At 44.8% G+C, this 14635-nt stretch overlaps 1 protein-coding gene across 1 annotated transcript; it reads right to left on the bottom strand.

The window, feature by feature from the left end:
• Positions 1-2471: 2471 nt before the first annotated feature.
• Positions 2472-5045, bottom strand: tmem230b (transmembrane protein 230b). The gene is made up of 3 exons (XM_061817502.1): positions 4740-5045; positions 2855-2977; positions 2472-2752 (listed from the first exon to the last, which is right to left on the bottom strand). The coding sequence occupies exons 1-3, from the start codon at positions 4833-4835 to the stop codon at positions 2612-2614; spliced, it is 360 nt and encodes a 119-aa protein (XP_061673486.1). The 5' UTR covers positions 4836-5045; the 3' UTR covers positions 2472-2611.
• Positions 5046-14635: the final 9590 nt, after the last annotated feature.

The raw sequence follows: 14635 nt of genomic DNA on the forward strand, positions 1-14635 counted from the left end.
CAGATGCGTTCTATGTAAGATAAGGCGAGACAGTCTTAGACCAATTTAAAACGATTTTACTCTGAAGACAAACTAGTACAATTCCGTTAAATTGCCGCCAGTCATCTGGAGCTTCACGCAGCTGCTATTTGGGCGCCTCACACAAAAGCGTCTTTTCGTGGGAAACTGCGACGAAAGAGTCGCACTTCCAAAGTAACAAAAGGCAAACAAAAGTCCAGGAGGTCGGGGCATTGTTGCCGCGTCCCGAGATTTATAAACGTCCGATGAAGACTAAACAACGTTCAAATCTGACATTTGACGTCATATTTAAAACACACACACGCCACGCAACTGAGTTGGCTGATTTCAAGTCCAAGTTTAAAAAAAAAAAAAAAAAAAAGCCAAATGGTCCACTCGAGCGAGAGTTTGACAAAGTCTACCACCATGTGTCCCCCGAAGGTTCCATTCCTGGATGCCGGACCGACCCATCACTACTTTATCGCCGCTGTTTCCTTCACCAACATTGTCCATTCCAATCTGCACCAATCACAACTCTCTGTGTGGGACGCTCAGAACTACATCATCTGGTTCCTTCCAGAATTTCTCTTTCAACCAGTCCATTTATCTTCCCATCTACTACTCCATGGTAAAATCATTTCAATGTTGCCGCTAAACTTCTCGCCTTTCTACCTTTCCACCTGCTCTCTTTGGATGCAAAATATATCAACCTTTCTCCTAATCATCATGTCTCCCAACCCCTGAGGTTGTGTTCCTGACGCTTGCTAATGCAGTCATAAAGTCGTAATTACAGTAAACACCTGTGATGGAAAAAGACATACGCCATAAATACAAAACAATCAAGTACTAGTTGTTTGTAGAATAAAATTACATTTTGGGCTAAAGATAAGTTATCTTTTTATTTTTACATTATCTGCTGAAGCAGGGGTCTCAAACTCAATTTACATCATGGCCGCTGGAGGCCTCGACGCACATGGATGTATGCGGAATTTAAAGGTCAAGTGTCATCCCTATAAACATTCTAAAATATATATTGGAATGAAAAATACATGTGAGATTATTCACTTCAATGTCAATACGAAAAAAAAATCAATCTCAGCAGAGAGCACGTCATCCATGTGCAAAGTTGCGGAAGTCTCATTCGACATCCAATTGGTCGCCATATTGGCTGCATCCCGTCCGTGACATCACCCCGGACATTCGCCGATGAAAACACGCTTTGGCCCCTACTGTGGGAGACGAACACGCCCCTTTAGACACGGAAGCTCTTTTCGACCGAGTGAAGTGACAGGGGGCAATATTACCCTATCGTTTTGAACCATATTTAGATGATATGTGGATCACAGCCAAACCGCCTCCCCTCCCAATCCACCTACGCAAGACGGTGATATAAGCAACGCCGCCCGCGAGCGATGACGACGCCGCAGCCAAACCGCCTCCCCGTCGGAGATGAACCACCCTGGCCGCGTCCACATCACATAAGTAAATTTAGCACCACACATCCCTCCCCAACTATTATTTTTTTAGTAGCTGTATACACACTTACCTGTCATTTGGAACCCACGAAGGTCTCTTCCGTCGCCCCCGTGCAATCCATTTTTCACGACGAACCGGGTCTTTTGGAAAAGTATGAAGACCGAATCCATCCTCCCGAGTGTTCGAGCAATATCCAGCAACACAACGAGCCGGCATTTTGGCTAACACGAATGAACAACGAGCTACTTTCCAGCAGGTAAAACTAGTAGAAACAGCAGAGACCGCTTGATTACGCTACTGCCCTGTACGTCACTTCCTGCTTCTTCTCCAAAACAAATCCCTCGAGAGGATTTTCATGGCGGGAGTGACAAAAAGCCATATGCCAAAATCATGTTTTGTGGTGAAAAAAAAAAACGGATGGGTCCATACCGGCTGCCGTTTTTTCATTAATAACATACTAAAAATCATGCTTTTCGTGTCAGTGGGAATTTAAATTAGAAATTAAAAACAATCCCATTTTCTCAAACATTTTTTTTAAACAAAATAAGATGAAGAAGGACGCTGGTGTTTACAACTTGTGTACCAAGCTTCTAAAAAAAAAAAAAATCTCTCCTTGGCAAGGCTGCTGTAACTTTCTCTCATTAAAATGTTTCTCTGCTTGAATCAAGTCCGGTCGATGTCACACCTCCAACAGCCATCGACCCCACCGGGATTGGTCAACTCCTCAGCTCCGCACACAACACTGCAAAAGTGTCATCAATATAAAACTTGAGGGCCTTACTACTATTATACTTTCATATTAAGGTGGGGGCCAGAAAATATCGTCTCGTGGGCCGCAAAAGGCCCACGGGCCGCGAGTTTGAGACCCCTGTGCTACAGTGTCTCCACAACCATTTTGTGTTGTGAAAAAAAAAAAAAATTGGGTGTAAGTATCACAGCAGGTAAGTCAGTTGATTAAAAAAAAAAAAAATACATGAATGGACTCATAAATTGCAGATGTTTTAATTGACTACAAAACAAAATATTTTCTTCATATCAGCAAGAGAACAATAAGCATATAGATATAGATATATATTTTTAAAAGCTACTTCAATTCTAGCCTCCACTGAAATTTGAGGGCTTCATTCCGCTTCACAATTTAGTCATCAAAGTCTGGAATGTCATCGTAGGAGTATCCCGGGTATCCTTTCCATGCGTAATAAGCAATTCGCAAGTGGTAAATTCCAGGAAGAAAAACAAGGACTCCTATGACCAGGACGGGAATGGAGCGGTCGTTGTCCTGAAAAAGGTTCAAAAAAAAAAAAAAAAAAAATCATAATGATAATGTCATCTCAGATGCCACCAAGTGGTGACACTGTGAGCTTTTAAAGCTTTTACTCACGGTGACTCCAAAGTATCCAGTCAGGAGAAGCGAGCCGATGACGATCAACAGCGAGCCGATTAAGAACAGGACCGTGGCGAGTGCGATGGCCTTGTACGGCACTTTGGGTGGACTCCGTTTGAACTGGAACGCCAGCGCAACATTCGTTTAAGGACACTTCGATCGACAATCGCCTTTCGGAATAATAATCACTGCCAATAAATAAAATCCATAGAGAGGGCCTTTCTTCTGTTAACTGTGAAGGTTAAAATTATGTATCATTTCGGGGGAAGGCCACTCTAATTTTACCAGGAAATGTATGGATGTAATCAAAGATCAGACACAATTTGCTCATGTTACATTTCAAATCCATTACAACAGCGAACAGGAAGGGGCTTAGACCTGATCCCTGAGGCAATCCCACCTTCACCTTAAACTCTTTTATGCCTACGGCACACCTCACCACTGTTCTGCTGCTCTCATACATGTTCTGTACTATTCTAACATAGCTACGAGTGTCTCTTTGTGGATCTAGAGCATAGGTGTCAAACTCTGTCCCGTGGGCCAGATTTGCCCTGCGGTGTAATTATATTTGGCCCGCAAGGCAATTTCAAATTAATATGAGAGCTGGCTCGCCAGTATTACAAGTATTACACACTTGTTTGGTTCCATATTAAAAAGATCATTTGTTCAACCTTGGCCCGTGGCTTTGCTCATTTTAAAAAATTAGCTCACTGTGAATTTGAGTTTGACACCCCTGATCTAGAGAAAGCCTATCATAGAGTACCAAGAAAGGAACTGTGGTACTTGCGTGCAGAAGTCTGGTGTGGCGGACAAATATGTTAGAATAGTACACGACATGTATGAGGGCAGTAGGACAGCGGTGACGTGCCGTAGGCATGTCAGAAGAATTTAAGGTGGAGGTGGGACTGCATCAGGGATCCGTGCTGAGCCCCTTCCTGTTTGGGGTAGTAATGGATAGGGTGACAGATGAAGATAGACTGGAATCCCCTTGGACCATGATGTTCGCAGATGATATTGATATTGATCTGGATTGAAAGAAGGGAACAGGCGGAGGAACAGTTAGAAAGATGGAGGCACGCACCGGAAAGGAGAGGAATGAAGATTAGCTGAAGTAAAACAGAATATATGTGCGTGAATGAGAGGGGCGGAGGAGGAAGAGTGAAGCTCCAGAGAGAAGAGATAGCGAGGGTGGACGACTTCAAATACTTGGGATGACAATCCAGAGCCATGTGGTAAAGAAGTGAAGAAACGGGTCCAAACGGGTTGGAACAGTTGGCGGAAGGTGTCTTGTGTTTTATGTGACGGAAGAGTCTCCGCTAGGGTGAAGGGCAAAGTTTATAAAACAGTGGTGAGGCCATGATGGACGGATGAGAGACGGTGGCACCGAAGAAACAACAGGAATCAGAACTGGAGGTGGCAGAATTGAAGATGTTGAGGTTCTCGTTCGGAGTGAGCAGTTTGGATAGAGGAAGACCAAAGAAAAGGTTGATGGATGTTGTGAGGGAATACATGAGGACAGTGGCAGTTAGAGAGGAAGACGCACGAGATAGGCTTAGATGGAAAAAGACGACACGCTGTGGCGACCCCTAACGGGATAAGCCGAAAGGAAAAGAAGAAGAAGTTAGAGAACATCAAATTGTGCAAGAAAGATTAAAACATCGAACAAATGAACATGTGCGTTCAAAAGTTTCGAGGTCAAATTATGTCACCTGTAAATGCTGTAGTGCATCTTATGTTCGTATTGAAATCAAACTAAATGCTGTAAATCACGTGTGGAACAGTACTTTTAAAGAACACATGGACGTCTGTCGACCCTCATACATTGAAATTAGAAAACTATAATAATGTAAACATGTATAGTACAGTATGTGAGCCACGGTACCTGTAAATCAATGTAGCCGTCGTCATGAGTGGCTAACCTGGAGTACTTCACGTTAGTGGCGGGGACGCCGTGGGACACGACACTACGAGCTGGCATCTTTCCTTTTGCAAACGAAAGCCCGCTTAACAGTGTCGGCTTCTCACTACGGCAGCATTGACTAAACGATGGTCATCATTCGGAGGCCCAAGATGGAGCTAAATATCAAAAGAAAACGCAGAAGAAAACATGGAAAGACGGGATTATTTTGACGCTGACTTTCGTTGTTTTTAATGCAGCGCTTCCGGGTTTGCAGTACGCATGCGCAGATCACAGACCCTTGCCGATAGTTTCCAAACATATGATTTTACATTACACCATATTTACATTTTTTGCTAAAACATATTTTACACTAGTAAATATATAATAAATAAATATAAATAGTAAGATATAGCATATTTACATACAAATAAAAAATGTCCACATTCTTTTCGACTACAGTGCCCCATCTCAGCCGCTGGAGTGCGCTGTCGAGTCCTCAGACGTAACCTCAGCAACTGCCACACGATTTCCATTTTTCCGCTGCAGAATGCAAAAACTGTTCTCAGGATTTATATGAGTGCGTGCATACTCATTTCCGCAGGTGTTCTCTCCGGTCAGCTTTGTTATCACACCGTGCTCATTCACACTAGATAACGTTTCTGTCCAGGCAGCGGGTTTGGTAATAAATCATAGATGACGATCATAAATCACAGATGATGACTTTCCAACTGAGATTTCTTCTGAATGTCGTCTGGAGGGACAAAACAGCAAAATATGATCCTATTTAAGAATCAAATGAATGCCAATGTTTTCAAACTGTATATTTACTGTATAAAATACATTTCCCATTGCACATGAAAATACAGAACAGGCCGGTGATGTATTATTAGCATGTATTATTAACATTTACTGTATTAGGAAAATATATCTCAGAAGTTCAACTCCTTCCTATATTTGTTTGATTGTTTTTTAATAGTGTAATTTATTGAGATGGGGATTTTTTTTCTTTTTTGTTTGTCAGATGTAAATAGTAATCTTTGTGTATTAAAGACATATAATGTATGTTTCACATTTTTAAATAAACAGAAATAAATTATGATTTCCACTATATTTTCATTTATTGAGATATATTTGTTCGTTAAAAAAAATACTAAATTCTGCTATATCCCGAGCTGTAGCAGATCATCTCCGAAAAGTTGATCAGTGACAGATTCTCCTGAGAGATGCAGGTTTGACGAGAAAATGATTACAATTGAAATTCACTGTCTTTGCCTTGATCGCGCCTAAAAATAACGCGTGGTAAAACATTATATGAAACACATCTAATTTCCCCACAGTTGGTCCCTAATGAATAATTAAAGCTGTCGTATTGCGTTGACCCTGCGACCTCCGCCCACCTTTGCCCCCGGTTCGGCCGTCACGTGGACAAATATGGACTCTTGGAGGTATAATTTGGATAGCTGCCTTTGTCCTGAGGAGGGTTGGGGGGCGTCATTATGATCTATAATTAATGATAAACATCCACAATTTGTAAATAACCCGGAGGCTAAGCACTATTTCCTCCGTGGTTATTTGTATTAGAAGCATTTGTGTCATCCACAGCAAACTCAACAGTGAGTCGCAAGGGTGCGAGGCGACCTCAGTCATTACTCGACTTTTCGAACCGTACGTCCGCAATCGGGCATTTGCAAACAGAGAGATGCTGAAGACAAGGAAGTCGGAAGGCCGGAAGGGTTTGGCATTCATTCGGCAGGACTGAATCACCAGGATCGGGGGTGGGGGGGGGGGGGGGGTTGAAACCACAAAATCACCCATTCCTGTTTGTATCCCTACAGGGCTGCAGGTAGTACATCAAGCATGAATTATACAGTATGTGTATCAGCCATGGCTACACATCCATCCATCCATCCATCCATCCATTTTCTGAGCCGCTTAGCCTCACAAGCGTCACAGGAGTGCTGGAACCTAACCCAGCTGTCATCCGGCAGGAGGCGGGGTACACCCTGAACTGGTTGCCCACCAATTGCAGGGGACATGGAGACAAATAGCAGCACTCACAATCCCGCCTATGGGCAATTTAGAGTGTCCAATTAATGTTGCGTGTTATTTGGGATGATGGAGGAAACCCGCTGTAACCGGAGGAAACCCACGCAGGTACGGGGAGAACATGCGAACACCACACAGGCAGTGCCGGGATTGAACCCGGGACATCAGAACTTTGAGGCCAACGCTTTACCATCTGATCCACCGTGGTGCCTCTTCGTAATCAATTACTATACATTTACCATACTGTTGACCATGGCGGAACGAGTGATGGATGCAAAGCACGCAGTCTAGTTTTTATTGTACGTCATTGTACAGTACTGACTGAATTTGCATTTATTTATTTTGAATTGGATCGGTGCACTTAACCCCCCCCCCCCCCATCTGCGATGTGATTACACATTCTAAAAAAAAACGCTGACACGTCACTTACAAAGTCTCCTCCTCAAGTACAACCTCATCCTACCACTTCATTTTTAAGTCAAAATCCGAGATTTTAGATCATTTATATCAGCAATCTTAACCTTCTCCTGAAACATTGTCTTTAATCCATCTGAGGCTCTGCAAGACAAATGTCTTCCTAGTCCCGGGACTGACCCCCCCCCATCACCACCCCACTGCACCCCACCAATAATCACTCCCTTGCATCTTCAGCTTCGCTGCGAATGGGCGGCCTGTGATTGTCGCTGCCGTGTACGTAGCGGAACACAACACAACGCGGGGTGCCATCTGGACGTGTGATTAATTAAACAGGTGATTGACAAGTCCCCCCCCAGGTCAGAGGGGAACGAAGGACGTTGTCATCTCGGGCGCTGCGACAGCTGACCAGACACACACACACACACACACACACACCACACACCGTCGAGGATGTATGAGTGTGTGTTTAAGTGTGCGACTGGTAAGAAGACTGCAGCCCTTGTCGTGCAAGATGGAAATCATCTTCATCTGGAGCGAGTACGAGATAAGTGTGTCAACGTCCCACATTGTGTAGAGCTTGTACGGTCCCTTTATCCGTTCGCCGTTCAAGTAATGGACCAGTGCAACGACAGTTGTGCAAAGGGAGCGGGTTAAAGTGACGAATCGTGCGATAGTCTACAAAAATAAATTACTAATACTGTTATTGATTGGACCAGCAGAATGGGAGTGTCCTGACAATGGCACAAGGCAGAAAATAGTACATTTGATGATTAAGAATCTTCTTCTACTTTTTCTTTCGGCTTGTCCCGGTTAGGGGTCGCCACAGCGTGTCATCTTTTTCCATCTAAGCCAATCTCGTGTATCCTCCTCTCTAACATGTCTTCCCTCACCACATCCATAAACCTTCTCTTTGGTCTTCCTCTCGCTCTTTTGCCTGGCAGCGCCATCCTCAGCACCCTTCTACCAATATACTCACTTTCTCTTGTATCTGAACATGTCCAAACCATCAAAGTCTGCACTCTCTAGCCTTGTCTCCAAAGCATCCAACTTTGGCCGTCCCTCTAAAGAGTGCGTTTCTAATCCTATCCAGCCTGTTCACTCCGAGCGAGAACCTCAGCATCTTCATTTCTGGTACCTCCAGTTCTGCTTCCTGTTGTTTGTTCAGTGCCACCGTCTCTAATCCGTACATCATGGCCGGCCTCACCACTGTTTTATAAATTTTGCCCTTCATCCTAGCGGAGACTCTTCTGTCACATAGAACACCAGACACCTTCTGCCAACTGTTCCAGCCCGCTTGGACCAGTTTCTTCACTTCCTTACCACACTCTCCATTGCTCTGGATTGTTGACCCCAAGTATTTGAAGTCGTCCACCTCGCCCTCGCTTGTCCCTGGAGCTTCACTCTTCCCCCACCGCCCCTCTCATTCATGAACATGTACTCTGTTTTACTTTGGCTAATCTTCATTCCTCTCCCTCACATGTATTACTTCTGACCTGAGTCAGTCCCATAACTTCATTGTGTGGCTCATCATCTTAATTCCTCTGTAATTTCCTCAGTTCAGAACATCGCCTTTGTTCTTAAAAAAATGGAAACTAGTACACTTTTCCTCCATTCTTCTGGCATCTTTTCTCCTGCTTGTATTCTATTGAATAAGTTGGTCAAAAACTCCATAGCCACCTCTCCAAATTGCTTCCATATCTCCGGTGGCATCTCATCAGGACCAACTGTCTTTCTATTTTTCATCCTGTTCAGTGCATTTTTAACTTCCCCCTTCCTAATCATTGCCACTTCCTGGTCACCAAAAAACTGCTTGTTAGCTCGCTACTTTTGACTTGCATTGATCTGTAGCGCTTTTCCGACGGAAGGAGCCGGAAAAGCTGGTGGCCAGGACGTGTTTAAGTCCTCAACAGTGGTTAGAATGGTCCTGTTTTTATTGTCCGTTGCAGTCGGAGTTTGTCCTATTTTATGGCGGCCCCAAACCAGACTGTGATGGAGGTACACAGTACCGATTGGATGACCGCTGTGTAGAACTGTCTCAGCAGCTCGCGTGACAGACTGTGCTTCCTCAGAAGCCGCAAAAGTACATCCTTTGCTGGGCTTTTTTGAGGATGGAGTTGATGTTGGTCTCCCACCTCAGGTCCTTTGAGACTGTAATTCGCAAGAACTTTGGTCTGTATGTCGTTCCAGGGCAGCTGCCGGATAAAAATTCCTTGGGTGTTTTTTTTTTTTTTTTTTGCCAAATAAAGCTGATTCTGATTTAGGCCATAATTAGAGTCTCGTTAGGAGCGGCGTTCTGTGCGCTGTGATAATGGGTCCGACTTATTTGCAGCAATCGCACGTGGCTCAATAAAAGCCTGAACCGTTATTAAAAAAATAATCTGTGTTACGTTCATATTATTTGAGCCACCACAAGTCACAGCTGACCAAATTTGCCGTGCTGGTGGCACGCATGCAAGTGCTGCAGACTTTAAAATAGACACCTAAAAACAAAGACAAGATAAATCAGATAAATCATTTGGCAGATGTGTGTGCTCCTTTATTGGACTGTACAAGTAATATTTTTGCATCTTAAATAGGAGTTTGGAAAAATAGATCCCTGTTTTTAGGATGTACAGTTCAGGTACAAGGCAATTTAGAAAGATTTTTATGGTAAAAATGCAATTCATTTCGATGCCACTCTATTGAATATTCAAATGGTAGTTACGCCATTATTTCCGTAAAATATGCTATGACTCAAGCGTTTTTCGCTGTCTCTATTTCAGGTGCGACTGTGAGTAGGTGGACAGCTGCCATAAAAGCAGGAGATTCATAAACCGGATGACGCAGGCTGCCACTTTTGTTTCACAAGACCACAAAAAAGCGTCACAACCCCCCAAAGGAGTATAGTGGCTTCCGTAATGTGTTTGCGCCAAAATAACATATGACAATCCTTCGCTTTTTGCTTTCTGCAATTGTACGTTGTCTTCGGTCATTGACAAAGAAATTCTGTACGTTCGTATCAACGAGCGATGCTAATCTCTACGTGTTCACTCATCTTTAGTCTGATGAATCGATGCAATTAAGGCGAATGTCCGCGCAAATGCCAACATTAATGTGAACGCTCAGCTCGGGTTGTTGTCGCGGTGATGGGTCAGCGCGAGGATATTGATTCGGCTATCTCTGAAAAGTCGTCAGCCCACCCGAGCGCTGGGCCCGGCTCAAACAGGTAATTGCTTTTCCAACAGGTTTCAGATCGTACGATAAAATCGTACAAAGATGTAAACCGCCAGTGACTAATAGCCGCACGTGAAGTGAGACTGTAATTTGCAGGGAGTGGGGGCTAGCTATTTGTGGAATATATTTCAACCAAAAAATTCCTTTGCTTTGTCTTATGATAGAATCGTAGTTCCGCTGTGAAACTAAAAATTACAACCAATGAACTGCTCTGATGACGTGTTGGGGCCGCTCAGTTGACCGTGTGCACTGTAACAAGCAAATCTTCAAGTCGACGTCCTTGACACCAAAAGGCGCCCCTCACTAAGATAAAGTCTTCACACAGAAAACTTCTTTTCTCATTAAAAGTGTTCAATCAAACTGTTCCTCAGTCTGTTGGTCGTTGCTTTTATGCATCTCCACCGCCTTCCAGATGGCAGCCGCTCAAACAGTGGAGTTTAGTGTCCTTAATAATGTTCCGAGCTCTGCTGAGGCACCGGCAGGATTAAATGTCTGCCACGGAGGGGAGAGGGCAGTCAACAATTTTCTGTGCTGCTCTGATTGTCCTCTGAAGCCTTCCTCTCTCTGCCTCAGTGAAGTTCCCGTAGCAGATGGAGACCCCGTATGTCAGCAGGCGTCTCGATGTATGAGCTGCAACTTTGTGTCCAGGTTGTTTTTCCCGAGGACTCTCAGGAAGTGGAGATGATGTTGAACCTTCCTAATGACTGCTGTGTTGTTATCTGTCTCGGAGAGGTCCTCAGAGATCAAGACTCCCAGAAACCTGACTGTGCAGATGTCACGACCAGAACACGGGGTTTGACCCAAATGCACGACTCGGGAGACGTTGAGCCGGTTCGGGAAACGTTTTTATTCAGTCCAGTTGTGGGGACCAAACAGGCAGTCCACAGAAGCAGCAGTAACAAAGTCATCAGGTGTGAGAGGCAGGTCAGTAGGGAGGCAAGGGTCAGTACACGGGAGGGCAGGAACAGAATCAGGAGAGTGCGGGAACGAGGCATGAGGCAACAATCTGGCAAAGACCAGACCTTACGTGGAGTCCTATTTGTATACGCCGTGATTACGTGGAACAAGGCGCTGGGGACCGGCACAGCCAGGACAAGGACCAGCAGGGCCATGACAGCAAACTCTGTCCACACACTTCCCATGTCAGGTTGTGAGCTTCTGGACCTCCTCTCTGTAGTCTGCCTCCTCTCCCTGTGAGATCAGTCCGACCACTGTTGTCATCAGTTGATTTGACTATGATGTTATTTTTGTGGACTGGACTGCAGTCAAAGGTGTAGCGACAGTACAGGAGGGGGCTCAGTACACAGCCCTGTGGTGAGCTGGTGCTCAGTGTGAAGGTGGAGGAAAGGTGAAGGAAAGGAGATGTATGAAGGGATGAGAAGGAGGGAGATGTGGTCTGACTCCCCAATGTGGGATAGGGGTGTGGTTCTCTCTCATCTCTCTTATGGTCCTATCTCATCTGGAATGTTATGTTTGCGCTGAAAGTCGCTTGAAACTGTGATTTTGTGTCGGATAGCCCAAGTCCAAAAGTTCCTGGTGGGTGTGGCGCCGTAGTGCCGAAGTCAACGTGCGCAAAGTGTTCAGAAAACAAAGACAAAATACAAGTAAAACCACTGATAAAGAGACGCATAAGCCACTGTGTCCGTGAGTGTATTCCAACTTTCAGTGTGACATATTAACGTTTCTCCATGTATTACACTGTTATTGAGCTTAAATGTCATCTTTTAATTGAATCTTGTCTTTAATTTCTTTGCCTCTGGAAAGCATCGGATTTTCCGAGTCCCATAGGTGCAAACCCAAATCAACGTCTCTCTTCATTTCCACACGCGCTGAAGCGATTTAAAGTTTAGCCGTCCGTCCGTTTTCGAGATCGCGCGTCGGGAGAGCCGGAGGCCGTCCCAGTCGTCCTTGACCGAAATGCAACTTGGGCGGGTCGTCAGCCAATCGCAGGGCACAACCATTTACGTCACACAACCGCATGTGTCCAAATGTCAAGTCATGTCATTATCCAAGCCACTTACCCTAACAAGGGTTGCGGGAAAGCTGGAGCCTATCCCAGCTAGCTTCGGGCAAAAGGTGGACTACACCCTGAACCGGTCACCAATCAGTCACAGGGCAGATATCGACACCATCACTGAGTGGGAATCAATCCTGCGCTGTCCGCGCCAAAGGCAGGCGTGTGCACCACTACACCATCAGTGACCTGTGTCCAAATAAGAGTATTCAATTAACCTTACAAGCATCTTCTTGTAGGAAGATCTGGAAAAATACATTTTGAGAAAAGGAAAAAAATGGCAAGCGGGCTTGGTGGATCAGCTGGAAAAGCATTGGCCTCACAGTTCTGAGGACCCGGGTTCGATACCCGGCCCCACCTGTGTGGAGTTTGCATGTTCTCCCCGTGCCTGCGTGGGTTTCCTCCTACATCCCAAAAAACATGGAACATTAATTGGACACTCTAAATTGCCCCTAGGTGGGATTGTGAGTGTGGCTGTTTATCTCCACGTGCCCTGCGATTGGCTGGCGACCAGTTCAGGGTGTACCCCTGCCTCCTGCCCGTTGACGGCTGGGACAGGCTCTGGCACTCAGTGCCACCCTGGTGAGGATAAGTGGCGAAGAAAATGGATAGATGAATCACACAAGCACAGGGACGTTAAGATTCGAACCCCTAACCCTAATCCTCAAAAGTGTGATGCAGACGTCGTGATCAAGGCACTCTGCTACCGTTGTTGTTTGACAAGAAAGAAGTTTGCCCCGAGTGTGTTTGCTGTTCAAATCAAATGTTTATAACAACGTTTCACAACAAAAACCAGCTTCTTTCTGCGAGCTCCAACAGACTAATTAGACGTCTCCTGATAAAATGGGTTACCCACCAAATTCAATTAGCAGCGCGTGTGATTGTTCGAGCTTTGTCTCTTCATCATACCTTGACTGGAAAGAGAGAGAGAGAGAGAAAGCGGGGGGGGGGGAGAGAAAGAGCAAAATCGCTGAATAATAGAATGTCCTTCATGGATTGGCACCGTGCAGATGGATTTCAATGGCAAAGGTGCATTGACTGCATGCTATTAATTATTGAAACAAAACTTATACATGCGGTGAGCAGGAACAACTATGGGCATTATGTTTAGTTCTGCTAATTTGGAGGATTTTTTTTTTTTTTTGAAAGAGGCTTGTAAAAGTCACAAAAGTACTTTTACCACATTTCTCGCCCCATTGGAGTTCTCCACGATGAAGGGGAGAAACTGGACATTGATGGAATATTTCTGAATGGAAAGTCACTTTGGGGGTGGGATGACGTGCGGGTGGGGGGTTAATGGGGCGGGGTTGGGTAGGGGGACTCGCCACACGCCGCCCGAGTACTTGATCAGTCATGATGAAGTACTCATCGTCCTTTGTGGTATCGGGGGGCCACGCGGAGGGAGCTCCGTGCTTTCCCTCGCGGCGGGTGCATTTGCCTTCTGGCTCTGGTTTCTAGCGCACGCAGGATCGACAGACTCCGCGGGCGCAGATGTGGCCGGTGACATCCCGCGGGAAGTGAAAAGCCCAACAAGACATTGGTGAGTCCAGCTTATTTGTTTCATCATTTAAATTTTTTTTAAAATAAAATCTCGTAGAAGAGCGTCACATCTTATATAGATTGAATAATTGCTGAATTGTTGCCTTCACTGGCTGCTGTAAAACGCAGTGCTCTGAGAATCAATTTGCAGGTAATGCAATACAAATTGGATATTAATTGCAAGGATGAACTGCATCTAAAACAGCAAACTATAAGGAATATGCACACATTGTTGCAGTAATTAGTCACAAGTGTAACTAAGTGCACTACAATATTGGAATCCATCTCATAATACTTAGCAAAACATCCAGCCTGCCAAGAAAAATGTTTTTCATTTTCTTCAGACTGATTTCATAGGGCGAAATGCATTGACCATAAAACTAGGCACAACTGCAATATCAAACAACAGGAATGGGACCCCATCCCTGAAAAGGGGACACGTCGGGGACCGCAATCACTCACAACGGCAGCCCAACCGCACAATCTCATAACATTCAGCAAATACCACATCGCCAAGTTAATTATAAATTTGGAATATTACAGAAATTGACAGCGACTGTTTATTCACTGCGGCTCTGGTGTACAAATACAAGCATACATTTTGGCCTTTGTACTTTATGAGCTTGTAAATATTTTTGCCTACTTTGTG

Source organism: Syngnathoides biaculeatus, chromosome 4 (assembly GCF_019802595.1).
Source record: "Syngnathoides biaculeatus isolate LvHL_M chromosome 4, ASM1980259v1, whole genome shotgun sequence".
NCBI lineage: Eukaryota > Metazoa > Chordata > Actinopteri > Syngnathiformes > Syngnathidae > Syngnathoides > Syngnathoides biaculeatus.